The 27,869-nt window shown below is 37.8% G+C and overlaps 1 protein-coding gene across 6 annotated transcripts; it reads left to right on the top strand.

Annotated features, from left to right (window-relative positions):
* Nucleotides 1-881: 881 nt before the first annotated feature.
* Nucleotides 882-26,966, top strand: HUA1 (floral homeotic protein (HUA1)). Of its 6 annotated transcripts, none has more exons than XR_016529728.1 (13): nt 1,004-1,526; nt 2,802-3,049; nt 6,872-6,931; nt 7,037-7,114; nt 7,213-7,272; nt 7,378-7,593; nt 10,246-10,283; nt 10,374-10,420; nt 10,507-10,634; nt 11,354-11,407; nt 11,481-11,541; nt 12,017-12,148; nt 26,529-26,966. XR_016529728.1 is itself a non-coding variant. In XM_039032823.2 (12 exons), the coding sequence occupies exons 1-12, from the start codon at nt 1,178-1,180 to the stop codon at nt 26,697-26,699; spliced, it is 1,581 nt and encodes a 526-aa protein (XP_038888751.1). In that variant the 5' UTR covers nt 882-1,177; the 3' UTR covers nt 26,700-26,966. The 6 variants fall into 6 exon arrangements, 3 of the variants coding, with proteins under 3 accessions (XP_038888751.1, XP_090170087.1, XP_090170088.1); XR_016529730.1 differs by having other exon boundaries at nt 11,499-11,541; nt 25,366-26,966; XR_016529729.1 differs by having other exon boundaries at nt 11,499-11,541.
* Nucleotides 26,967-27,869: the final 903 nt, after the last annotated feature.

Consider the following 27,869-nt stretch of genomic DNA (forward strand, 5'->3'; position numbering starts at 1 on the left):
GAAATAATAAAAAAAAACATTGATAGACACTGATAAACTTCTATTAGCATATATCAGAGATAGACTTGTATATGTTTCTATTATTGATAGAATAGATGATAGACTTATATCAGCCTCCATCAATGATAGACTTTTTTTTTTTTTTTTTTTAAATTTCTTATAGACACTTATCGGTTTCAAGTAACGTTTAGCGATAGACTTGTATCAATTTTGATCACAGATAGACGTTGATAGACTTTTATCAGTTCATTCTCCTCCGATGCTTTCTCCTCTGGCTCGCCGGCCTCCATCGTCGATAAGCTTTAGAAGGCCATCCGTCTCTTTGAATCATAACTTCGCAGTGAGGTCCTCTCTTGCCACAATGATCTACTCTCTCAACTATCATATCTCAAGCATGCTAAGAATGCCCTATCCATTGTTCGATCCGATGTCTCCTCCCTCAATTCCACTGTATGTCATATCCGATCCAAGCTTTCCAAACTTACAAATGTCATTTCTACCAAAACTATTCAATTATCCAGTCTTCATCAAACTACCGAGCTTCTTCAGAATACAATCCATGCCCTTCATTTTTTGAAGAAGCTTAAGGACCTTGTTTTTGTATCTGCTGATGAGCCAGAGAAGCTGGATCTTGCTAAGGTTGCCCAACTGCATCGCGAGATCTCGAACCTTTGTAATGAGTTTGACCTTGTGGGCATTGATGTCCTCGATGAGGAGTTGAAATGGGTAAAAGAAATTAGGGATAAATTGAGAAGTGAGGTTCAAGGTTATGGGGAGAGAAATGGAGGGTCTCAATCAAGCTGGGGACTGGTTTGCAAATTTTGGAGAGAGGAATGGAGGGTCTGAATCCAAAAGAGATGGAGAGGCGGGAAAGAGGGAGAAGCGAAAAGATATTAAATTTTGCTACTGTGGGTAAATATATATATATTTTTTCTCCTTATTTTTTCTGCTCATTATTGCTAGCAATTATCTAATATTTAACCTCGAGATCCACTCATAAATTGAAGAAAAAAAAAAGAAAAAATTCATGTGGAAAGACATACTTTCTCTGCAACTCGCCTGGCGTCTCCGGCCGCACCAATATAGATATAGATAATACGTACTCTTTAGGGTTTGGAGTCTAGTCTACTCTAGTCCCTTGCCTCTTTCAAATTCTCTAGCGTCTGGGATTAAAAAAATGGCTAATCAGCTGCACGGTTACAACTCCGTCTACGGCGCGGCACCTGCCACTGCCACTGCCACTGCCGCTCCAACTCTTTCCACCACATACTCGTCTTCCCGTTCCCTCTCCGACATCGTCTCCGGCCGTTATCTTCTGCCAGACTCGCTGTCCTCCAGTCTCTCCATAAAGCACTCTGTAACTGATCGTGCCTCCATGTTTTCGACCCAGAAAGAAGCCCTTATGTTATCGGCTGCCGATATTGTCCCAAGAACGTCGCATTTGGTCTCTTCATTCTCTTGGCCGGGTTCTGATGTTGCTGTTGCGCTTGACTCTGTTGTTTCTGGCATCAAACGTTCTTCTGACGGTGAGTTTTATTATTTGTTTATTTAAATCTCTTGGAAAATCACTTGCTAATAATTACTCGAGTGCTTGGAGATTGGCTTTAAGCTTCACGAAAACGAGGCAGGATAAATATGCTCACTTCTGGTTTCAGAAAACATCACCGATGGGATACTGATATGTTATAATTCTTTTTACTGCTTTCGCCACCAAATGGCATTCGAGATCGTGGGGCTTTGTTTTGGCTTCAGTGCTTCGATTCGTGGTGTTCGCTGTCTTTTTCGTATATGTACGTGTGTGTGTATATATATGAAATGCATTTTTCTCGTTTTTCTTTTTCTCGTGGAACTTTGGATACGATCTGTGGCATAAATCGCCATGATGTTCTAGTCAATTTATTTTCTCCCTTATCTTTGGCATATTGGATGAACACCAACCCAAACAATAGTTCAATACAGCTAGGAAAAGATAGTAGTCCTCATTCCTTTACATTCTCTCTGTTATGGACAGAGGGATTTCCATATGGTTTTCGTAACAAAGTATTTTATATATAAGCCATCTTTCCTCCCTGGAGGCTGTAACTAAGGGCGTGTTTGGAGCAAGAACTATCCTAAGATCATAATAACCACCACTTGCTATAATAAATACTGTTTTGTATCCTAATTAGCTACCGCCAACACTATTGCAAAACACCCATTTGCTACAGTATTTACTATTTGTTATAGTTTTTACTATTTTACATTCATATTTTTTTAAAATTTTTTTGCTACAGTGTTTACTATTTCCTTCTCAAACTAAAATCATTTACATTTCAAACACATATTATTATAACCTAAACTAAAACAACCTCAAACACAAACTATTATAATCCAATTATAATAATCTAGGACTATAATAACCAACCCTTTACCCCAAACAACCCTAAGACATTATAAATTTCTAGTGATTCATGCACACCCACTATATCATATACATAATTTTATGTATGGGGTTGACATAATGGTTCATTTGCATCCTGCTGCCGTACAATTAAGAGGCACCATAACACTATGAAGCAGTCTTAAATTGATATGATTTTTTTGCTATTTTGCTATTATTTAATTGCAAAGGTCCTAAATTCTATTAAACTTCATCCAGACTGTTTATTGATATGATATATATTTTGAAAATGTTATATTTTACATAATCTACTATATTTAATTTCTAAATCTGTACAGCCGAAAGAGTAGTTGTAAAAATACTTATATAGTAACGTACATGTTTGTCTTTCTTGTACATATTTGTCTCCTATGTATAATAGTGCTCTACGATCAGACTGTTTTGGGTTCCTATAACACTTTGGGGCAAAGTGAAGCCTGGTATTCTTCAAATTCTTTAGCCAAGCGTCCTAGATTTGAAAGTACAAGCAATTTGCCTGTATATCCACAGAGGCCAGGAGAGAAGGACTGTGCCCACTATATGCTCACAAGAACCTGTAAATTTGGGGATAGCTGCAAGTTTGACCATCCTATTTGGGTTCCTGAAGGTGGAATCCCAGATTGGAAAGAGGTGACTGTTTCCTGCTATCTTTATGCCTATAAAAATGAAGTATGATCGAGAATAATCAAATACTTTAAAGAGTTTATCACATCTGCTTAAAATTAGGAGTGAGTGATCTGGGGTTTTGTATTCTTAATTTGAATGATATCTTGATTTTGTGCTGTACTTGATGCCACCTTTTCTCTATGGCGTACAGATTTTTTTTTTTAAAATTTTTACTTTCAAAGTTGATCTTCCGTTTTTGCTATCTTTTCTTTTCTTTCTTCTTTCTTTCTTTTTTATAAGGAAATAAGGTTTTTCATTGATAAAATGAAAAGAGACTAACGTTCAAATTACATGAAACAAGATAAACAAAATATAGCAATTACAACCACTATAGCCAAATACGACCAATAATAGCACTTGAAAAGAATTAGAAGCTCTTTGTTATCAACTAAGTAGAGAGTACAGAGATTAGGCTACCAACAAAGAGAGGGAATGAATCTGCCAATAAGTCAAAGCTCCAACTTAAAAAATCTAGATGCAAAGCCACTCTTTTACACGAACAATAACTTAGAATAATCTGAAAATCCAAACAAACTTCATCTGTCAGCAATTGACAAAGGAGAGAGACTTGAAAATCTGCAAACCAGAAATCAAAGGTCAAACTGATGGGTAGTAACATAAATCTGCAACAGTCGGATAAACGTAGTACAAAACCAATAACTCAATCAAAGGAACCTTCCTATGAGAAAATCTGCTGCCACGGTTTAAAAGCATCAATAGAATCTACGGTGTAACCAAGCCTTACAATTACTTATCCAAAGCTCAAACCAGTATTTACAGATATGGATCATTAAAAAATATTTCCCATGTAAGCTTTGAACTAATTCAAACCACTTCGGCAAAAGGCCTCCTGAATTACCAAAGAGCTCCACAAAAGACCAACCAAAATCCAGAATTCCACAATGATTTAATGGAAATTTTGTAAAAAATTGCTTTTGTATCACTGAAAAATTTCAAGATGTAACCTAAACCGAATGATGCTTGGCTTCACAAAATTGCAAATGACAAATCTCGATAATGGAGGAGAGATGTGGCAGAATTTTAGTAGGAGATGGGAGGAAGACTTACAGATGGGACTTGAACAATCCTTCTTTCTTCTGTTACTGCTGCTTACATGTTGGAATTGGGAGGTGAATTCACTTTTGGCTTGATGCTTGGTGTAAGGAGTAGTCACTCAAAATGGGTTTTCCTCAGCTATTTCATTCCTTTATGGTTTGGTTTTTGACCATTGGGATTAAGAGACTTGTTCACAGCACCTTACTTTTTGATGTCAACTTTGGTGACATTTCAGTTTTTCAATAGCTTTTGGGCAATTTGGTTGATAAGCATTTGCTTCATTCCCTAGATTCTAGGCATTGGTTTTTGAATTTCTATGAGGCTTTGTAAAATTCTAAAAGTCCCAAGCAAATCAAGTGTTCTTGCGTGGATTATGTTTTCGGTCTTGTCCTGTCTTCAAGATCTCAATCTTATGGTCCAATGTAGGCAACGATTTTTCTTCTTCTTGAGATTTGGTTTGATCGTAATTAGAGGGTTCTTTTCACAATAAATTAACTCCTTGGTCAGATTGTTTGGGTTTTGCTCGTCTTCAAGCCTCTTCTTGGTGTTCTTTACCTAAGTTCTTTAAAAAAACAAAATAGAACTTTTCATTAATATAATGAAAGAGACTAATGTTCAAAACTATCAAAACTCCAAAGAAAAAAAAGAAAAGAAAAAAATAGAAAGGGACCAGTAGACCACAATTCTCCTAGATTATAGGTGTTGGTCTTTGAATGCCTCTAAGGCTTTGTGGAATTCTAGAAGTCCCAAGCGAATCAACGTTCTTGTGTGGATTATGTTTTTGGTCCTCTCCTGTCTTTGAGATCTTAATTTTATGGTTAATTGCAGCCAAAGTTTTTTTTTTCCCCTTCTCCTAAGATTTGCTTTGATCATAATCAGAGGGTTTTTCATGATAAATTAACTTCGTCGGATCGTTTGGGCTTTGCTCGTCTTTAAGCCTCTTCCTAGTGTTCTTTATCAAAGTTCTTTAAAGATTTTTTTTATTAATATAATGAAATAGACTAATGTTCAAAACTACAAAAACTCCAAAGGAAAAAAAATAGCAAATGACCAAAATTCTTCGGTAGGTTCTCTCTACCCTCTAAAATTTTAATGTTTCGCTCCCCAAAGACCCACAAACAAGCACAAAAAGAATCAAACCAGAGCCTTCTATTCTTTTCCCAAAAGGGGGAATGGGTAAGAAACTCCACCAACATGGAACTGAGGCTCCTTGGCCTGGCCAAACTAATCGAAAATGCCTATAAGAATTTCCACCTAGGTGATTGAACAATTTGACATGTCCAAAGAAGATGATTGAGGTTGTCAACAACTTCCCCACAAAGAATATAACACATAGGCCCAATTAACTTGGGCTTGAACCCCTAAGCATGATCCAAATTATTCACCCTAGCAAGGAGAACATGCCACACAATTTATCCTTCTTTGGAATTTTCCCCTTCCAAAGAATGGAGAAGATAAGAGAGTTTCAAAATGAGGACAAACCCACCCGACAATGGAAGAATGACTGGCATGCAAACATATCAAAGGGGTTTGGGCTCCAAAGCCGAAAGATAACATGGAATGATGAAGACAAAGGGAGATCAAGGAAAAGTTCCTAGAAGAATGGGAGGATAGAAATGAAAAGTTTGTGTTTCTTGTTAAAAGAAAATAAGGGAGGATAAAAGCAACAAAAGAGAACTTTGTAATAGACACATTATAAACACGAGGGAACACCACATAGAGAGGGCTATCCCACGTCAACTTGTCTTTCCAAAAGTAAGTTCCAGACCCGTCTGTGAGAGTAAAAGTTAGTGGTATATGGGTAGGATTAGTATGATATTAGTAAGGAGTATTATGGGTAATTACCTAATGGCGTATTTGCTATAAATGATCCACTTGGTCCATTTAGAGGGTGTGGATCATGTTGGGTGAGAGTTTCCATTGTGAGACTTTGGGAAAGATAGCTTTCTTGAAAGGCTATTGGTGTATTGTATCTTCTCTTGATTTTGCAATTGTGTTTTTATGTTTCTTTTATTTTTCTTATTAGGTGGTATCCTACACCGTCACCTACAATACAATTAATGAACTGAGAAATGAAGGGGAGACCATCTGAAATAGCTATCCTGAGGTTTTTTTTTTTGGTAGTACTTGAGGACCGTATTTTCTTGAAATGACCTTATGCCACAAGTTGGCTCATGAGGAAAGTGCCAGAACCACTTAGCCAACGAAGGGCTTGTTATGCGCCTGCATATACCCACCCAAGCTCCCAAGATTCCTTGGTTTAGATTTAACTTCCCAACTAATCATACGAGAACCCTTCCCTACTTGCCTTTCACACCTTCCACACCTTCCCATATGAATGTGCTTTAGGATTTGGATAACACTTCATGGGGATGTCATTTTGCGCACTTGATATGGGATAGACGTTCACAATCGATCTTGTCCCTCCATTGAAGTGCTGTTTCACACACTATTTTGTGGAATATCTAGTCTTAGAGGAATAGAAGGATTTTTGGAGGGGAAGCCTAGTTAGGTTTCAGCATGGGCCACCATTTTTGTGCCGAGTTAGATCCTTTGTTAAGAATGAAATGAGTTCCAAATGTGCTCCTAATAATGGATACAGTTAATGTTTCTACGTATCTTTTTTTCCAAATTCTTTTGCATTTATAGTCTGAAGGTAGTTTGCGAGTTCTAATTCCCTGTGATATTGCCTTTTCCTATGGCTGTTTCTCTCATTTATAATTTATTTAGGTCCCACAAATAGCTAATGGTGAAGATCTTCCAGAAAGACTTGGGGAGCCAGATTGTCCAGTGAGTTCTATTTGTATATTTTGCATCTCTTTCTCTCTCTCTTTTTCTAAAAGTAATGAGCACTTATTTGCTTGAACTACTTCATGGCCTTTTCGATTCCTACAGTACTTTTTGAAAACTCAAAGATGTAAATTTGGTTCAAGGTGCAAGTTCAATCACCCTAAAGATAGGTCTGATTCTGTGGTAAGTTGTATGAACCTGATGTCTTCAAGCTGTATCCTTGTCTTGTGTACACCTTTTTATCCCTTCTTGATATGATATTCTGTTTTCACTATTTTCAGGGTGCTGAGAAATCTGATGCGTTGACATTACCTGAGAGACCATCTGAGCCACTGTGTGCAGTAATATACACGTAACACACACATGCACACACACATATGTTCTTTACTAACCCTTAGGGTGTGCACGTCGGATATTGAAATATTGTTCAATTTCTTCTCCTGCAGTTCTATGTTAAGACTGGAAATTGCAAATTTAGTGTCAACTGCAAGTTCCATCACCCAAAAGATATCCAAACTTTATCAGGGGAAGAAAATGGAAATAGTGAACAAACTTTGATGGCTAAGACAGAAGAGAGAATTGGGGACTTCAAGCTTGTTAAGCCTCCTGTTTCATTTTCTCCAGCCCTAATACACAATTCTAAAGGACTTCCAATTAGACCGGTAAGAAACGGGGTTACATTTATTTAGATAAGAAATAATTTCATTGATTGAATGAAATATCCAAAGCGATACAAAAGGGGCCCATTTACAGGGTGTGCAAAAGATTTCTCCAATTTGCAACAAGGAAATTTATACTATAATCTTGTAGAGGCTGTAAAGTTTTACACCAAAATTGGGTTTTTATTGAGCTTTAAATATTTATTTTCTTGTATCCAACAGGACGTCAATGTTTTTAATACTCTAGTTCTTGTGTTGCCAATCACTTGGCTTTCTGGAATTTATGACTCAAGTTTTAGTGAAAACATTCTTCATTTTATATTTTTGAATAGTTTTGCATTAAACAAGACCCAAATTTTACTTTGAGCCCAATTCTCTTTGGCGAAGGATTATCGCTAGTAAACATGACACTCATCCTTTTCAAGTGGTTGGATAAAAAGATTAAAGGCATCTACCAGAATCTTTAGAAAGATATTTCGAGAGAGCTCCTTACTTATGTGCTTTGGGTTTGGTGTGTGGTGGGGGATGGGAGCCATACTTTTGGGAAGATCACTGGGTGGGGGAGAGACCTCTCTGTGAGTTATTTCCCCAGTTGTATCTAGATATGTCTATCTAACCCATGGGGTCAGGGCCTGGGCCCAGTGTTTTAAAAAGCCCTCTCGGGCACGCGCCTAGGCCCAAGGTGCAGGTCTGGCGCCTTGCCTTGGAAAAGCGAGGCTCACAAAATAAGGCACGCCTTAGGCGCGTGCCTTTTGTGAAGCCCCAAGGATCAAAGCCCTGTGCCTTGGGGCTTTTCAATTATTTTTAAAAATAGTAATAATTAAGGATTTTCCTTCTTTATTAACTAAAAGGATCAATTTTACCAAACCTAAATGCAAAGTTTTTTGTGTTTTGGGTCCTTTTTTTCCATATTTCCACTTCAATTATACTCTCTTTTTAATGTAATATTTTTATATATAGGCTTTCTAGAGTTGGGATGTGATGAGGGGTGCTAAGGGGGTGTCAACCTAGTTGAGATGTCCAGGTGCACTTGCTGATCCTTATGAATTCCTTGTAAATTGAGCATTAGTCTCGCTTCATTTTCTTAATGAATAAAGAGACTCGTTTCCTTTTCAAAAAAATATATATAGTGTGTCTCACAAAAAAAAGTCCGCGCTTTTTTGTGCACCTTGCGCCTAGGCTCCAGAGGGCCATTGTGCCTTAAGGCGCCTTGGGCATTTAAAAACACTGCCTGGGCCTGCCCCCGAATCGGGTGGGTAGTCCTCGATTAGACGGGGAGGGGGGGGTGGTTTCCCCGTTGGCTAAATGTGGACGGGGACAGGGATTATATTTCCCGCCCTTGCTCTACTTCGCCACCCGCCCCGATTATATACATATATATGTTGAGGTTGTGATTTTTTATATATATTAAGTTAGAAATTAGGATATTTTGTTGTAATATTTAAATTTTAATTTTTAGAAATTATGAAAATCAAACATTTTAATTATATCTTTTGTCACATATGAGTGAGAAATTTAACTACTAAATTAAAAAATGTACATAGTAGTGATTTAAGTGAATTAATATTTTTCAAAAAAAAAATCAAATAGGGAAAATTCCTCGTGGGGAATTTTGCGGGGATGGGGAATGAAATGGGGCAGCAGGGATAGGGATGGGGAAGCCATCCCTGGCCCCGTCCCCTCATGGACATCCCTAGTTGTATCATCTATCTTCTTTTAAAAATCATTTCGTGGCTAGGTGTGGACAAGGAGTTCTTGCACGTTTTCCTTCGGGTTCCGTCGTGCTCTTTTCGATAGGGAAACGACGAACGTGGTTGCTCTTCTCTCTATTCTTGAGAGTCATCCCTTTGGTCTTGGGAGGAGAGATGTGAGAGTTTGGAGCCCTATCCACTTGGAAGGGTTTTTGTATAAGTCTTTCTTCCAATGTTTGGTTAATTCTTCTCCTCTGGGTGAGTTGGTCTTTTTGTCGCTAGGGAGGATTAAAATTCCTAGAAAGGTTAGATTCTTTACTTGGCTGGTTCTTTACGACCATATTAGTACGTTGGATAGACATGTTAAGAAGATGTCGTCGATGGTTGGTTGGGCCTTTCTGCTGTATTCTTTGTCGAAAGGCAGAGGAAGGCTTGGATCATATTCTTTGGCATTGTGAGTATGTGAGCTTTGTTTGGGACTATTTTTTTTTAGACGTTCAACATGATGTGTGCTCGCCATAAAGATGTTAGAGATATGATTGAGGTGTTCTCCTCAATCCGCCATTTGGGGAGAGAGGACATTTCTTTTGGCTTGCTAGTATTTGTGCTATTATTTAGGTGTTGTGTAGGGGGGTTGAGATGGATGCTAGAGAAAGTTGGTCTCTTGTTCGTTTTCATGTTTCTCATTTGGCTTCGATTTCAACGGTTTTTTGTAATTGTTCTATGGACATGATTTTGTATAGTTGGAGCCCCTTCTTGTAAAGGGAGTTTCACTGTGGGCTGGTCTTTTATATGCCCGTGTATTTTTTCATTTTTTCTCAATGAAAGCTATTGTTCTTACTTTTTCATTGAATTAATGAAATTAGTCTAATGCTTTAAGTACAAGATACAATGCAAAAAACCAAACTTGTTCTTATAAAAAAAAAACGATCCAAATTTTACAAAATAACTCTTTTTTCTACAGGGTGAGGTGGATTGTCCATTCTACTTGAAAACTGGCAGGTATGTATATGAGCACGTGCAACTAATTTGTGATAGTATCAGTTGAGAAAATTATGATGAGTCCTATGTTTATTGGTTGTTACCTATCAGTTGCAAGTATGGTACCACTTGCCGCTACAACCACCCTGACAGAAATGGTATGTGTGTTATGTTCTCGTTTTCAGTTTTGAAACTTGGAAAGGTATCTAATGATCACTTAAAATATGCTTGGGTATTTTGGCAGCAATCAATCCATCTACTCCTGCAATGGTTCATCCTGCTATGGTCTCAGCTGCTAATATGAATACCGGAATTGTTAATCCTTCTAATGCTATTTATCAAGCTGTTGACCCCAGATTGATTCAGCCATTGGTAAGTCAGTCTTAGTTGTGAGTGGCAGCGTTGATATTATGGCTATTGGAACAGATAGCAACTTTCTACTCAATCAGCCCTTTGTTTTTTCTTCTAAAATTTTCCATTTGATGGTTGTGCTGTCTTATGTTATTAGGCCTTAATCTTCTAGATTGGAGTTCATGTTTCGATAGGCTGGTTTCTGCTTGGCTCCTTTTTGGGCTGTTATTTCTGTAGGCCTGTCTTTTGTTGGTTTTTGGGTTGGTCCAGTTAGTTGTATTCTTTCATTTTTCTTATAGAAAAACTTGGTGTCCCCCTAGGGTTTTGTGCCAGCACTGTTTTCATTGCGAATTCATTGTTATCTGTTAATTAATCATGTAATTATGCGGTCAAGGCCTTGAATTCAGAGTTATGGTTTGAAAGAATTTAGAGGATTTTTAAGACAAATATTGGTCCTGGCTCGATGGTTTTGAGACACCATGGGCAGTTTCTAATTCTTTTTCTAAGTTTTCATTGGAGGATATTTGTTTACATTAGAAGTCTTTTATTCTCTCTGTCATTTTCTTTCTCACTTCATTTCTTTGGAGTTTATATCTTTGAGTATAAGTTTCTTTTTATCTCTTCCCTGAAAATATGTCAAAAAATTGTCAAAACATCATTATTGTAACATCCTGTTTGAACTTTTGAAGTTTATGAATCCTCTTGTAGTGAATAACTAAAACTATTTTGCTATGTTGTAGTTGGGATCTAGCTCAAGTATTTACCCTCAACGACCCGGGCAGATAGAATGTGACGTGAGTACCTTTTCTCACCTCCTTCCATCCCCCAATAGGATAATAGGATCTTGGAGTTATGCATTGATGATAGTATGTTGATGGCTCATAGGTTCTCTGAGGCTTAAGCATGAGGCGCGCAAATGAAAAAAAAGGTTTTTTTTTTTTGTTTTTTTGTTTTTTTTTATTTTTATTTTAAAATTAAAAAGACAAGGTGCACTATATAATATGGTGTTGATGGTGAGAGGCAAGGCGATATTAGGCCTTTACATTGGTATTTCTCAATGTAATTTTTAATTTCAATGAAAAAGTCGCTTCCTTTTTTCAGGAAAAATATTACCTTGTTTTATATTTTAGTTTTCTTCTTTTAACTTATTTATACTTCGTATGTGCAAATTCTTGTTTGTTGATTCAATGTTCTATTGACACTCAATTTTATCAAAAAAGAAAAAATGGCACTCAAGTATTTGTTTTTGTTACTATTATTCATATTTGATCTGTTTCTTAAGGTAATGATATCACTCATTTCACTTATTGGTGTTGTTATTGTTATTACTATAACTTTTAGTTCTTGCGCTTTTATTGTTTTGTTGATATGCTCTTCCTCTCTTAAATATGTTATTTTTGTAGTTTTATATGAAGACTGGGGACTGTAAATTTGGGGAACGCTGCAAATTTCATCATCCTATAGATCGGTCAGCACCAAAGCAGGGTGCTCAACAGACTGTGAAACTAACACTAGCAGGACTACCGAGGAGAGAGGTATATATATCTGCCATTGTTAAGTTCACTTTATATAAATGTTGAGTACTCATATTGAGTAGTAATGCCTGAAACTGTTATCTTAAGATAAAGCTCTCATCTTTCCATCTCTTCAATGGCAAGTTTTGTTTCTTGTTATAAAAAAATAAAAATAGAAAATAAACTTTTTTGTCTTTATTTCCAAAACATTTCTGTTTAAAGAGGAATCGCCAACCATCTATTAGTTGGAGAAGTTCTTCCTAGTTGTCATATTGCCAACTCTGAGGGAGTTGTTCTGGGGGAAGGGTTGTGTTCTCTAGCAGGCTGGTTTCTCAAATGGTAAGTGGTATATTTATTGGTAAGGAAGAGAACTTTCATGGTTTTAGATGGTTTGTCGGAGGGTGTTTTCACGTTGGCCCATTTTATTATTTGTTCTTTCATTTGTCTTAGTGGAAGTTGATTTCCCAGTTCAGTTTCTTTTAAAGATGAATGTTGTGCTGAGCCTCTTCCTCTGAACCATGGATTTATCTTGGAACTTGTTGATACTCTATTTGGACAAGGTTAGTGCACTCATTCAATCAAACATTCCCCATTCCTCGGTGTAGTTACCATCTTGATTGGTTTCAAAGAATCTGGGTTGAAATTGATGGGTAAGAATCTCTCCTTCAATGAGCACTATATATAAAAGTACTACATAAAGAAGAGAAAATATAGTTGAAGTGGAAATATGAAAAAAGAAAACCTTAAACATAAGGAAATTTACATTTTTTTTTTAAAGGAAACGTTGTTTTTCATTGATATAATGAAAAGAGTCATGCTTGAAAACGATACAATTAGTAAGAGTAAAATTCAAAGTGACATAGTTAGACTGATGAAATGAAAACCATTCCAATTTAGACAAATATCTCTAAGGGTGATCATCGGTCGGACAAAGTCGGTTTTGTGCTAAAACCACCTCCGCCCACCGACATATTGGGTTAGATCGGTTGGTCTCAACATATAGTGAGAATAGTAACTAGGCTTTAAATGATAATAGTGGACCAATCAAGACTTAAAGAGAGATATTTGCACGAAAGGTGTGCCCAAAAACCCAATTTGATTTTTTATAGTTAAAGAAGGAGAAACCTTAATATTACTATTGTATTAAAAATAATGAAAAAAAACCCTCAAGGCCCTGGGCTTTGAACCTTGGAGATTCATAGAAGGCGTGCACTTAATGTGCACCTTATTTTGTGAGAAGGTGATGCATCGGACTAGGCGCAAGCCAGGGAGGGCTTTTTAAAAACACACCTTCAACAACATTTTCATTTTCGACCAAGACTTGATCTAGGGCCTTCTAATTCTTTTTCTGTTTGCACTTAACTGATCTTACAAAATCCGAGCATGATCGTCGAGACATCTACGCATGGGACCTCCTCCAAATTTGGCTTCTGGGAGTGGAAACCCAGTCCTATCCCAACGTCGTTGCCGCCCATAGGGGGTTTACTGCATAAGGCCCCCTGATAAGAGGCAATATCAAAGAGAATACCTCAAGCGAGGCTCCTTTGATTAAAAAAAAACGATACTTTTTTTTCTTTGATATGAAAAATCAACATTCATTGAGAAAAAAATGAAAGAATATAAGGGCATACAAAAACACAAGCCCCCAAAAGCCACCCCCTCAAGAAAAGGTTTTCAACTAAGCATAATATGTTGCCTAAAGAATAATTACAAAAAAAGCTTCGAAACCGAAACCCAAAGCGACACATGAAACCTCATTAGGGACCAATTCTCACTTGGGTCCTTTTCAAAGACCTCTAAGCATCCCTTTGTTCCTTTCCCCCCAAACATCCTACAACACAACACTCACCCCCGCAAACCACAACAAACGACCCTTCTCTCCAAACGGCAAATGGAGGATGAACTCCCAGATCGTGGATACAATATCTCTTTGGCCGACTAACTAGACATCAAACTCCTGCTAAAGGCAAGTCCACACAGTCCTCGTTACTGATAGTTCCAGAAAAGGTGATCCAGGTTTTCGTTTACCTTTTGATAGAGAACATAGCAGAAAGGACCCGTTGACGTGGATCCCTTCTTTGAAATCCTCTCCAAGGTGTTCACACGGCTAAACAAAACTTGCCAAGTGAAGTACTTAATTTTCTTTGGTATCTTAATCCTCCAGACCACGTCAAAGACTGACTCACAAATAGGAGAGGGATCCAATAACCTAAAGAAAGATTTACAGGAAAAGCCCTCAAGTGGATTAGGCTTCCAGATACGAATATTGTCACACCCCCTCCCAGGTTACCTTCTTAACCTAGAAAAAGATGTGAAGACAGTAGATGTCATCCCTCTTATGACATCATTGCCCATCTCAACTCCTTATACCTGTCTCCATGACATTTGTTGTACCTGATATATAGTTAATATACACACTCATCCCGATTTCCAACAAACAATTGAAGCTTAACACAGATGCACACACCATATATACAAGCCAGAACAATTTACATAGGCTTATACAATAGTGGTTCCTCTAGGGTTCTACCCTTGCCCCCTAATATGTACATGATGGGTTGATACTTAAACAAAATAGGATGGACCACCTAAACTTCAACTTCTTGGAATCTTTGAGTATGTGGCAGACTTGCAGATTAGCTAGGCTCCAAGGAATTGACCGCTATCTGGGAAAGTGAAAACATTTAAAAAGGTGAGCTAAAAATGTCTAGTGAGTGACTTCTTTTAAAAACATATTGGTATAATAAACATGGCATGAAAACATAGCTGTTAAATAAGGCATATAACTCTATATCTCAGGGTTAGGAAATCATCTAAAAGTCATAGAATAACAAAAAGCTATAGAAAACATAATAACATCTCTGTGAGTGTTTTCAAAACCCTGGAAAACTCAAGTGTCTTCAATCTTGTCGAAAACCATCATCCTCTTGCCTTAGTTGAGGGAGAACTCTTTTGCTTGATCGCTTAACATCGATTTCCTTAGCTGATGTAGAGTAATCTCGATACAATCAGTGCCAATAATACTAATCTACGTGCACGTGGTCTAGCCCCAAAGGCTACTTATATATACATACACCTTGAATACCGTCATCCTTTAGGTATCAGGGGATCCAGATACCTTCATGCCTTTAGTATCAGGTTTCCTCAATAAAAACATTCTAAAACATAGTTTAGGTTAAAGCTCAATAGTCTAGGCATAAAGCATTCCATTGGAAACACATCATAGAAATCGAAATCATGAGAAGCAATTCATTTCAAGGAATGCTAGCGAGCACATGGTTCAATCTATAAAACTCAAATATGCTTCATAAATCTCTTCTTAAGGTTTATCATGCATAGGCTTTAAAACTCACTTTGAAAATAAGGAAGCATAATTAAAAATTCTTGGCATAAACCTTAATAAAAGGCATGCTTCATCTTACTTCAAAACTCTACCCCTTAAAGAAAAAGGACCATGCGTCCATTCAATCATAGATTTTTGAAAGGTAAGCATGTGTTGGAAACATCATTCTCAAACTCTTAATATAAACTTGTGAACACATGATACTAAAATCAGTCATGCATTGGAAACCTCATGGAGAACATGTGCTGTAGCACATGAAAATCAAGTCAAGATAAATTTTTATGAAAGCTAGTTACTCACTGTCTTAGCTACTCCCTCAAGGTTTATAGGCTTCTCCAACTTGTGTTTGCCTTGTGACATGAATAATTTCCCTTGGTTAGCATCATTAGCTCCCTTTTGAGCCTAGCTCTAGTATTCAAGCTTAACATCACACTTAGAAATTCCTTACAACTCACCAATGCCGGGCCTATCCCAACACATCACCCATTCTTAGCTATTTACCTTGCAACTCGGCTGGTTGGGCATCTGCACTTGCACACGAACACTTAGATAGGCGCTTACGCTCACCACACTTAGGCGTTAGGCGTTCGTTGAGTGTCACATCTAGCGCGCCTCGGCTGTTGGCACCTTCCACCGTGCAGCCTCACGCCTCACCTCGCATGCATACCATGGCCAACGCTTGCCTACGCTTGCGCATACCCTTGCCAACTCTTGCGTATGCTCACGCACACCCTCGCCCGACCAGCTATTTGCGTATCCCTTGGTTGCAGCTGCCTGGTTATTCATCCATCAAAATTCCATATTCAACTTCCAGCCTTAATAACTCAAATTTCAGATGTTATCTCACAAAATTTCCTTCTAAGAACTTGTTCCTAAGCATTTTAACACTCTTACCTTAAAATTTGAGCCTTTAATTCCCCTTGGTGAGCTTAGAATCTTCCAATCTACCCAGCCTGCCTGAGTAATCCAGAAACTTGGAACACTTATCAATTTCTTCAGATTTCAGCTCCAAATCGTTGGAATTTCTTCTTGGTAGCCCAAGACTACCTTCAACATTGACTAGTCTTCAATTTGGCAGCATCCTCCCTTTTGACAAGAGAGAGTTGAGCAAATTGAACTTCTTCTTCACAACTGATTTTTATACTAAGTTGTGCATGATCAAGAGGCCTAATTGAGTGGCACCTAGGCCACTAACCCTTGCTTAAGGCCCTAATAATGCCACTTAGCCCACTAGCCGAGTGAATATGCTTAGTGCTTCAGCTTTACTCCAACGCATAAGGCTAGTGTCCATCTAACCCCTCTCTCGCCCAATGCTTGTTCCTGGCCGACTACCATCACCTTGCCTGAGCCTCTATCTCACGCCTTGGCCGCTCATCCTTGCCTCAAATAATCTCCATGGCAACGCTCACCCCTCCAAGGCGATGTTGCTCGCCCATGCCAACGCTTAATCCCTTGGGCAGCCCACACACCTTCGACCAATGCACATCTTATAGCCACACCTAGCTCCTTATCTTGGCGCCCCCCTCGAGCGCTCATCTTTGAGCACTTGGCTACTTATATGCCGCTTGTCTTTGGCCTTCACTAACCTCTATGGAGGCTAACACATACTTCCTTATCAGCCACAACCATCACCTCACTCGATAGCCAAACCAACGTCCAACGTGGGCCTTTAACACACGTCTTGCTACACTTAGCCAATTTTCCTTCTTGGTTCCTTAGACGCATGGCATGACATGACTCCAACTCCTCAAGCCCTCTTATTTTCCTTCTAAATGTTGAGACTACTTATTGCACCCGAGAGCCTCAAGTTCCATACTTAGAGAATTTCCTTCACTCTTTGGCCTAACTCAATGCCTAGTTCCCTTTGTCTACATCTCTCAAAATTTCACAAAGTGTTGGCTACTTCTTCAAACTACCCGAGAGCATCCTTGCCTTGCACTTAGAGTAATTTTCTCCTTCTTAGCATTTCTATGCATTTACATTACTCGCAACATAATACGTGACTAGGTTAACAAATATAAACATCATATGAAAAATATACTCAAGCATGATTACTTGGTAAAATAGGTTCTAGGGTTTACAAATATCCTTTCTCCCTTTTCTGGAACTACACTCATCCAACGAAGGAAGAGAGGCAACCTCCGTCGTCTCCTTATTGGATAAATGATGACATAAACCAAAAGAAAAGGACACAACGCTTGTCGACCACACCAAAAAGTCAGAGATCGGACGATTTTTGAAGGAAGACAAGTGATAAAGACGAGGGAATATTGAAAGAACTATCCCCAACCCACTGATCTTCCCAAAAGCAAGTATCCTAACCATCCCCCATCATACTATAGACGAAAATGGAGAAAGATGTGAGCTTTAACACAATGTCTTTCCAAGAGTTCCGGTGTGTGCCTATAACCCCCTTCACCATCTAGACAAAGGGATGAGTTCCATATTTACTACCAATAACTCTAGGCCACAAGAATTTGGGCTCAATGTTAGAACGCCGTAGCCACTTAGCCAATAGAGCCTTGATCCAAAGTCTTAAATTCCCAATCTTCAACCCCCTTTGGTGCACAGGGCGCCCCACAACTTCCTAACTAACCAGATGAGATCCTTTTATCTTCATCTACATCATCCCACAGAAAGTCTCTCATGTATTTCTCAATACTTTTGTAGACTCAGCTAGGGGCCCTAAATAGTGAAAGATAATAAATAGGGATGCCACTCAACACAAATCTGATTAGTGTGAGTCTCCCCGCCTCGGAGAAGTAACCTTTCTTCTAAGAGTCGAGCCTTTTTCGGATTTTCTTAGTAATGAGGGTTTCCTCTAAAGAACTTAAAGCTACTTAGGGTTTCCTCCCAAAGAGAGACCAAGAAAATGAGAAGGAAAAGTTCCAACCTCTCTAGCCCACCTATGCTTGTGTTGCTCGCAGTTAATACCCGAGATTCTTAGTAATGAGCCTTTTTCGGATTTTCTCGGAGAAGTAACCTTTCTTCTAAGAGTAGCTTTAAGTTATTGATTGTCGGCGTGTTAGATGATTTACTCATTACCCTAAGTAGCTTTAAGTTCTTTAGAAAGACCCAATGTGAGAATGGTTTCATTTAGGTTTAGAAATTTCAAACAAGCGTTTCAAAAGTTCACACATTTCGAAAGATCATCTTGCAAGGGAGAAATTCATCTGGTTGCAAGGCTTTTATGGAAATGATTAATAGCTTCTTCAACGGTAAAAGTAAGAAGAAAGGTTGAATTCCTAACCCGAAAAGATTCTTCTACCTAATCGTTTATTGAATTGATGATAGCAAAGGATCCTATTTCGATTTCAAGAAACACTAATTATAGTGGAGGGGAGATGAAAACTCTTGTGGTCTTCTCTTGGATCAAGAAGGAGCCAAAGAACGTAATGAAGAAAATAGGTGATCTAGATGTTAGGAAATTATTTTGGGACTAGACGTTGTTTTCATGATGTTTGGAATCGTATTCATGAGACCCTTTGCCAAGCGTTTCAAAAAAGATGGATGAACCCCTTTCAACCAGATAAAGCTCTTCTTTAATGCACAAATGCTGATTTTGTGAGGATAGTAGCTTAAAAGAAAGGTTGGACAGTGACAGGTAATTTCACTTTAATGCTTGAGTTCTAGGATGAATTAAAGCATGAGAGAATTCTTTGTTGGTTTTTTTTTTAAAAAGGAAACAACCTTTATTAATCAATAAATTTAGTACAAGAGATGAGTACTTTGAGAATAAAGGCGAATACAAAGAACCAAGCAAGAAACCAAAGGATCAGTAGGTGCACCCGGGCATCTCAACTAGGTTGACACCCCCATAGCACCCTCATCATATCCAACATAGATGAAAAGCCGTCAGAGGCTAATAAAAGAGCAGTCTAATGAGACAATACAAGGAAAAGCTTCACAAACGGAAGATGTAAAGAACTAAGCTACAATGATCTAAATTACATCAAAGAAATTAAGACAGTTAAGAATACTAATGAAAGAGAGGCTGCTGTCTCTATCGCCAGAGCTTCGGTTAGTCTTCCATTTGAAAGAAAGTCTGCCAATTTAAGCTTATGTCTTGCAAAGAATAGGCTTCAAAGCAATTAGAAAGGGAGCACCAAAGAGAGGCGTTGAGTTTTGCCGCCTCAAAGCGAGCGAACCAAGGAGTTTCCTTCCTATTGAACACTTTTTGGTTTCTTTCAAACCAGATTTCAACCAGCACTGCTTTTACCCCATTAATCCATAGTAAATTGGAGTATTTCTTTAGAATAAGACCAGAAAGTAATTGTTGTACATTGCTTCTAAAAGAAATATCAAAGGCCCAAGAGGTGTTGAAGCAATTAAGGAAATCTTTCCAGCAATTGAAGGCAAAACAACAGTCAAAGAATAAGTGTTGAAGGTCTTCTTCAGCTGACTTACAAGAACACACCAATTGGGGGAAATAGAATAGCAAGGCAGCTTTTTTTGCAGCACCAAGGAACAATTTAGGGTTCCAAACATCATTATCCAAACTGTTATATTAACTCTCCGAGGGCTGTTGGACTTCCAATGGCTCTTGTGAAGGCTGGTTGAAATTGGGGTGGTCTCAGAAAGGTGATTAACCAGTGATTTAACTGAGAAAGAGCCATTTTTTTCAAGGGACCAAATGCGAGTGTCTTCCCTATTGGATAATTTTTGCTTAACCAACAATGCTAATAGGGATTGAAACTCTAAAATCTCATCATCTTTTAGGTCTCTTCTGAAGTTTAGAGTCCATGAGGAGGTGTGATAATCCCAAAAGTGTGATATTGAACCGTTGGGAAGTGATGTTAAGCCAAAAAAGGAAGGAAATCTGTCTTTTAGATGAAAAGAATCCAGCCAAGGGTCTTGCCAAAATGCAATTCTCTGATTCCATTCCCCAACTTAAAATCTACCAACTTCTCGCTATTCAACCAAGATCTTGAAATATTTATCCAAGGGCTTTGAAGACTGCAATGTCCTTGCCAGAAGTGTGCCAACCGAATTGACTGCTACCATGGATACTCAAAATAACTTGACTCCACAGGGAGGGTTGCTCTTTTAGAAACCTCCAACCCCATTTAGCTAGTAAGGCCACGTTTTTAGCTTTTAAACCTCCAAGTCCGAGTCCCCCATCTGCTTGTTTCTTAGAGACTAGTTCCCACTTCGCTAAATGATTTATCTTTCCCCCTTTAAAGCCTTCCCAAAAAAAGTTTCTAATGATCCTTTCAATGGCTGAAATCACTTTTTTAGGCATAAAAAAAGAGGACATGTAGTAGGTTGGGAGGTTGGCGAGGACTGAGTTGCTCAAGGTAGCTCTTCCACCTCTTGAGACTGAGTTGCTCAAGGTAGCTCTTCCACCTCTTGATAAGTTGCATCTTCTCCATTTGTCAAGTTTTTTATGAACTTTGCCAAAACAACAATTTCTTTAGGTGCCCCCAAGAGGAAGGCCCAAATATATGAAAGGAAGGTGTGCTAATTGTCAGCCTTGAAGCTACTGCCCTCAACTTAGAATCTTCAATATTTAACCCACATATGACAGATTTTTCCCAATTAACTTTCTGTCCCGAGCACCACTCAAACAAAGTAATAGATTTTTTAAGATTGTCTAGCATATCATCGTCGTACTTACAAAAAAGTAGAGTATCATCAGCAAACTGGAGAATAGAGAGTTGAACCTTGTTTTTCCCAACCACAAAGCCTTCAAATAGACATTTTTCTTGGATTCTGGCAACCAAAACACTAAGCAAGTCGCTAACCAAAAGGAAAAGGAAGGGGGAAAGGGGGTCACCTTGTCTAATTCCCCTTGTAGCCTTAATTCTTCCTCTTGGCCTTCCATTAATGAAGATGGAGAACATTGGATTAGAGATACAACCCAAAATCCAAGATGTCCACTTGGGGTGGAAGTTCCTTTCTTTAAGGGTTTTTTAAAGAAAATCCCAATCCACTCTATCAAAAGCCTTTTCAAGGTCAAGTTTTAAAATCCAACCCTTTTTCTTCTTACTTTTGTAGTATTCTATTGCCTCATTAGCTATTAAGACCGGATCAAGGATTTGTCTTCCTTCAATGAAAGCACTTTGAGTTGGACTTATAAGGCTAGGCATTACTTTCTTGAGTCTTTCTGCAAGTACTTTAGCTATAATCTTATAGATTATAGTAGATAGGCTAATAGGTCTGCAGTCTTTCACTAAAACTGTCTCTGATTTCTTCTGGATTAGGCAAATAAAATTTTCTTTGATGCAAGAGTTGAGCTTTCCATTGCGGTAAAAATCATCAAATATACTCTTTATATTGTCCTTTAGTAAATCCCAAAATTTTAGGATAAATTCAATGGTGAATCCATCTGGTCCTAGAGCTTTGTTTCTACCCAACAACTTTACTGCTTCTTTAATTTCTGCCAAATTAAATTTGGAAATCAGCCTCATATTCTGATCTGAAGAGACCCTTGGCCAGCTCAAATTCTGAGGTATATATCGTGATCCTTGACTTTTTAAGTAGAGATGACTGTAAAAGTCAATAATTAGGGTTTCCACTTCTCTGAAAATCTTTGTAGCTTCCCCTTGATCATTGACTAACTCTGTTATTAGGTTTTTCCTTTTCTTGGCTGCAAGAAAACGGTGGAAAAAGGCTGTATTTTCATCTCCCAATTGTAACCAATTCAGTTTGCTCTTTTGAATAAGATCTCTTTCCTCTATTTGGTAAAGAGAAATTAAGTCTGCTTTTAGGGAGATTCTTAAATCTTCCTCAAGAGAGGGTTCCTCTTGAGACTCCATAATCATATCTCTTTTTCGAATTTTTTCTAGTAGTGCCTCTTTATTAGCTTTCTGCTGTTTGATTTTTCAACATGCCATCTTTTAAGGGCTTGTTTCAATTTTCTTAATCTGATTGAGAACACGAAACCAGCCCACCCTTGCTGATTTCCCAGACTTAAAGATCGTTCAATAATTCTGCAACACTCCTTATCAAGTAGCCAACTATTACAAAATCTAAAAGGGGAGGGGCCCCATTCAACAGCTCTAGCTTCAAACAAAAGAGGAAAGTGATCAGAAATTGGTCTAGCTTTCCTTGAGACTCTTGAGTTTTCAAAAATATCATCCCAATTACTTGTGATGAAGAATTCTGTCAATGAGCGACTTTGAGTGACCTTGAGACTGTTTCTCCTTCTCGTGACCAAGAGAATCTTCCATTTGACATAGGAATTTCAAGTAGATTTGTATTTCTAATGAAATTATTAAATTGTTTGATTTCTCTAGTTGCTCTTCCTACTGGAAACCTTTCTTGTCTTCTTCGGATACAATTAAAATCCCCACCAATACACCAAGCACTATCACATCTTTCTGCTAATGAGGTTAATTCAACCCGCAAATTTCTTCTTTCCCTAGGACTGTTTGGTCCGTATACATTGGAAATCCAGCATAATTTCTTACAAATGGTGTTGCACTTTAATGTTAATGAGAATTCTGCCTTGAAGACCTCCAAAACTGCAATCTTGCTTTCATCCCACAAAGAAAGAATGCCCCCTGATCTGCCTTGTGATTCCACAAGTGCCTAGCCCACCTCCTTAGAACTCCAAATGCTTTTTATAAAAGGAAAGTCGAAGCTGTCCTTTTTTGATTCTTGGAGTAGAACAACATCTGGATTTATTTTCCTCAGTAGTTTTTTTTATAACCAATCTTTTAGTTTTATCTCCAAGGCCCCTAATATTCCATGAGATGATCTTCATTTACTAATTTTGCATCAGAACAATATCAGAAGGGCAGTAGTCGATCCTAATTATACCAGGATAGTGTCACAAATATCTAAGAAAGAGTTGAGCTCTTGGGTAATTCAGCAAGGGTTGGAGGGGCTAAAGTTTCTAAATCTTGTAACTCCTCATTTTGGAAAAGCAGATTCAGGTTTAATACGGCATCTTCTTGATCTTCTAAGCCCTTGAATTTCAACTTATGATCCTCAAAGTCTAGGTCTTCACTGCTGACACTGGCTATTGAGACTTCATCAAAATCTTGTGGTAGCTTTCTAGAATCAGAGATAGGAGATCCTTGCACATAAAGGAAAGAAGGATCTAAGTTTTTGCCCACTTGAGGAGTGACTGAAGAAGGAAAAGGGGGTGACCTTTTTGACTTGCAAGAGGGATTTGCACCCAGGCACAACAATCTTCCAACAAATCTGAATTTGCAATTAAAGACCATGTTTTAATAATGGAACTTCTTCTTTCGAAGTATTTGGGAAATGGTTTGAGAAGGTGAGAACTTCGACTATAGAGAGCCTCTGAATCTCCTTCCAAAATCTTCAAGGACTTATCAGCTTCCAGGGAGGTAAACTGATCAGGGGAAGGCTCTTCTTCTTATGATTTTAATGTAGGTGTCTCTTCGGTATCATTTGAGCAGACATTTACTTTTCTTCGAGAGTGATGCTTCAACTTCCTCGGCTTTCCGAATGAAATTTTGTTTACTGTCGAGCTAGGATTTGTTTTCACGCAGGGTGGTTGGTCTTTCTCCTGAAATGCTGGTAGTTTTTTCACTGTGGGGCCAGGTAGATCTGAAGGTGAAAGGTTTAAGACAGGCGAATTAATTTCCTGTCCTTCCAAGGAATTTGAACCGCCAGCCAATAACTCAGATCTTTGGCTTTTTTCCGGAATAATTACTTTAGGAGGGATTATAGATGAGGTGTTTTTAGTGATAAATAAAGGGGCGACTGATGGAATAATCGAAGGAGTGGCTGTTGGACTTCCCGTGGGAAAGATTTGGGTTTCTATTGCCTCACTCATTAAATTCTCTTCCTTCTCTTCTTAATGAATTCTCTTCCTTCTCTCTTCACATGTTCACACCTAACCGGTTAGGGACTTCGAACAAAGTGACTTCTGATTGGCCAGCCATTTTTTTCGGCAAGCTGCTTCCACCTTTTTCCGGCAAATAAGTCCCCTGACCTATCTTTTCCGGTGATCTGACATTGTTTGCATCTTGAGGATTCAACAATACTTTTGAAAACAAGGGATTCCCTTCAAAATTCGAGTGATTTACTGCTGTATCAAGAAAGGACCGATTTTCACCCTCACTTGAATGGTTTAAGCCTTCATCGATCTTAACCTGGTTTAAACGAGCTAAGTCAACCGGGTTGTGGAAGTCATTTTCATTCAAAATTCTCTTAGCTTTACTTGGTGGATCCAAGAACTCTATATCCCCAAAGTGTAGAAAAATATTACCTCTGTTTTCCTCTGATATTTCTACTCTGATATTTCTATGGTTGCTGGCAGAAAACCACAAATGTTCTTCCTGACTTTAATCTTTGCTTCAACCACATTGAGTAGATTTAGTGTTTCAATTGCAATGGCTTCTAATCCTCCAAAATAAGCTCCTATTGCTTCAAATGTTTGCTTGCACCAATAATCCAAAGGCAGGTTTTTAATGGATATCCACCCTCCATATCCTTTTATTGATCTTGATTGGCTGTGGAGAGATTTGTTCCATCTTTCGAATTTCAGTGTAAATGCCCTACTCTTTGCCATCTTCTCGGTTGTTCTATTAAGACTTCTAGATTTCCTTTTTCCAATTTAAATAGAGCAGATTCTGTTGATAAAGGGTTAATGATAACATTAGAATTGGACCAAATCTTAATTTCCTTTGAAACTTCCAGCCATTTATTAGATTCGAATAGCCTTGAGACTACCCATAAATTGCTGAAATCTTCCTTGAGTACTTGATATTTTTTTGTCCAAAACTTTGCCTTGCTCTGTTTTTTGAGAGCCGAGCATGAAGGGGGCTCTGCTTTGAACTGTTTATCAGACTAGTATTTTGAGACAGGGGTGGTGATGTTGGATAAGCCTTGGATTTTCTACCTCTTACTATATCCGCAAAACTAATTGAAGGCTTCGGATGGTCTTTCAAAGCATCACTTCTTCTTTTAATTTCAGGGATCTGCTTAGCATCTTAACAAAAAAGAACCAACCTGAATTAAGGATACCTGATGGAACATGAATGAAGAGTCTTCCTCCAGTCGTAGGCCAAACAACACATCTTATCCGCCACCTTGAAGAAACACGAATTTTTGAAAGCTTCATTACTCCAGAAGTGTCTTGACCACTTTTGACAAAGAAACTGGATGTTGGGAGTTTTAGAAGGGCAGAAATATTCTCCACAAACCACAGGAGCTGTGATGTAGATAAAGATATATGCTTCTTGGCTTCCACGTCTTCTATGATGAAGTTTGCTTCTTGTAGGTGAGCACAGAAATGGACTTCGTTTATCCTGCAGCTAATAACTTCCAAAGAAGAGTTAATCGGCAGAGCTGGGGAAGTGGAGTTAAGGATCTTGGGTAAGGAGGTTGGGAGGGGGTTTATCTTGGCCATGAAGATCGAGTGTGGAGGAAGGCAAGAGGACAGAAGGAGGGTAGAATTCTTCGTTGGTTGGTTGTATGGAAGTTGTTTTAATAGAATTATTGTGGTCGTGTCGACTGAAATTGAGTTGACTCACTCTAATGGCCCACTTGCGATTGTTAGTGTTGCAACGTTATTATGTTGCAAAAATAATATAAAACATAGTAGATTAGTTGTTTGTTTTCCTCGTCGACGTCTGATACTTCCCATCTTTCACAATCTTCACTGTCTTTCTCAATCTATGTCGGCCAGGAAGTCTTTAAATCTGAATCTTCTTCCATTTGAAATCAACCTTTTAAAAGGTCTTCAATGACGACTTCGAAGTTGATTACTTGCATCTTCTACACGGTGGTGGTGTTATTACAATTATCATTTGATCCTGATTTCTTTGATCCGACTGTGATTAAATTATGTTCTATAGAAACAAAGCTTCTGAGTTATTGCCTGGAACAGAGCCCATGATTTTCCCCTGGGATGTGCCTTTCTCCGGTTATGGGGGATTTCATCGTTGAGTATGTGAAGAATATGAACGAAAGGATTAATTATCACAAGACTCGACTTTTTTAGTTTGCAAGTGATTTATCTGTTGAGTCTTCTTATTATCTTGTGGAGTTTATTTTCACCGACCAAATGAGTATGCAATTGTGAGCAATTTTATAGGTGAACCAATGAGCATCTAAAACAATCGAATAACTTGACAGGACGCCATAATTTGTCCATATTATCTGAAAACTGGTACATGCAAGTATGGCGCTACTTGCAAATTTGACCACCCACCTCCTGGAGAAGTGATGGCAATGGCTGCAATACAATCTGTCCCAGGAAAAGAAGGCGAAGAACGGATAGATGAATCAGTTAACGAACAACAGTAGAGATTCTGGTGGAATTTGGAAATATTAGTCATCTTTTGGTTTGTTATCCGTATGTTCCTTAATCTAATGTCGTTCACAACCGTTGTAGCTTGTTTAAATAAATTGAAACTGTGATTCCATTGTCCTGCATCAAATTTATTCCTTGTATTTGACAGAGCAATACTTGTTCTTCCCTCCCTCCACCCCTCCCTCCTTTTGTAATGTTACTGCCCGCGTATTGATTTAACACGTAAATGAAATTGAGAAATGTCTCATCGTTTTTTTTTAGCTGTACTCCAGCTATTTTCACGGCTTTTGGTGTTATTTTTTCGTTTTCATGTTTTGGAATGGACTCTTGGTGGAATGAAATATCGAAAAAAAAATTATAGGGCAAATATCAATTGATACGATCGTATCAATTAAAATTCTGAACCAATAAAGCGTAATGGTAACATTACTTAACAAAAAGGGCTAGGTCGAATTCCCTCCGTTGGTTATGATGTGAGCCTTGTTAATTACTTCCGTAAGGATGTTGAAGTTTGCCTTTAGTGTTGTTATAAAAAATCTTTGAATTAATAATTGTTGTCTCAATTTAAACCTTGAGATTTTATAAGTATTAATTTACCTTTTAATTTTATTCGATTAATATTTTGTGAAAATTATGAATTGAGTCAATTAAATTCATAAAATTTCATAAGTGAATCAATTTAATATTTTTATTACATGAAATAAAATGTTTTTAAGATCTGAAGTGATTTCAAGTCCTATTTCACTTAAAAATTTTTTTAGACAAATGCTTGAATTTTGCAAGATTTCAGAGGATTTGAAAGTAAGTTACTTAATCAACTTTGTCAAATTCTAATTTTTCAATTAACACATCATAGTTAAAAGTCTATATTAGTAAATTCTTAACTTTCTTTTCTTTTCCGGTTGCCATCCAAATACACAATTTTAAATATGTTCATTTCAAATCTCTCTTTCCAACAAAGTAATTAATTTAAAATCATTTCTCGAATTTTAAATTATGGAATTTAAATAATTTCTTAAACTTTCTTAAATCCAAATGGTGGGTAAGAATTTAAATTGATTACTTTATAAAAGTTTAGAGGTTTAATTAAAAATTAGAAACTTATTACTAAGGCTTTGTTTGGTAACCGTTCTGTTTTTTTATTTTTGTTTTTTAAAATTAAG

This window comes from Benincasa hispida, chromosome 5 (assembly GCF_027475165.1).
Source record: "Benincasa hispida cultivar pf3 chromosome 5, pf3_genome.v1.1, whole genome shotgun sequence".
Classification (NCBI taxonomy): domain Eukaryota; kingdom Viridiplantae; phylum Streptophyta; class Magnoliopsida; order Cucurbitales; family Cucurbitaceae; genus Benincasa; species Benincasa hispida.

What these genes read in the sequence shown, in the direction of transcription:
- HUA1 (XM_039032823.2), top strand. Translation starts at nt 1,178, where the DNA reads ATGGCTAATCAGCTGCACGGTTACAACTCCGTCTACGGCGCGGCACCT. An exon ending in GAATCCCAGATTGGAAAGAG is followed by an intron (nt 3,050 to 6,871) that starts GTGACTGTTTCC and finishes TAATTTATTTAG; the next exon opens with GTCCCACAAATAGCTAATGG. An exon ending in AAGATAGGTCTGATTCTGTG is followed by an intron (nt 7,115 to 7,212) that starts GTAAGTTGTATG and finishes CACTATTTTCAG; the next exon opens with GGTGCTGAGAAATCTGATGC.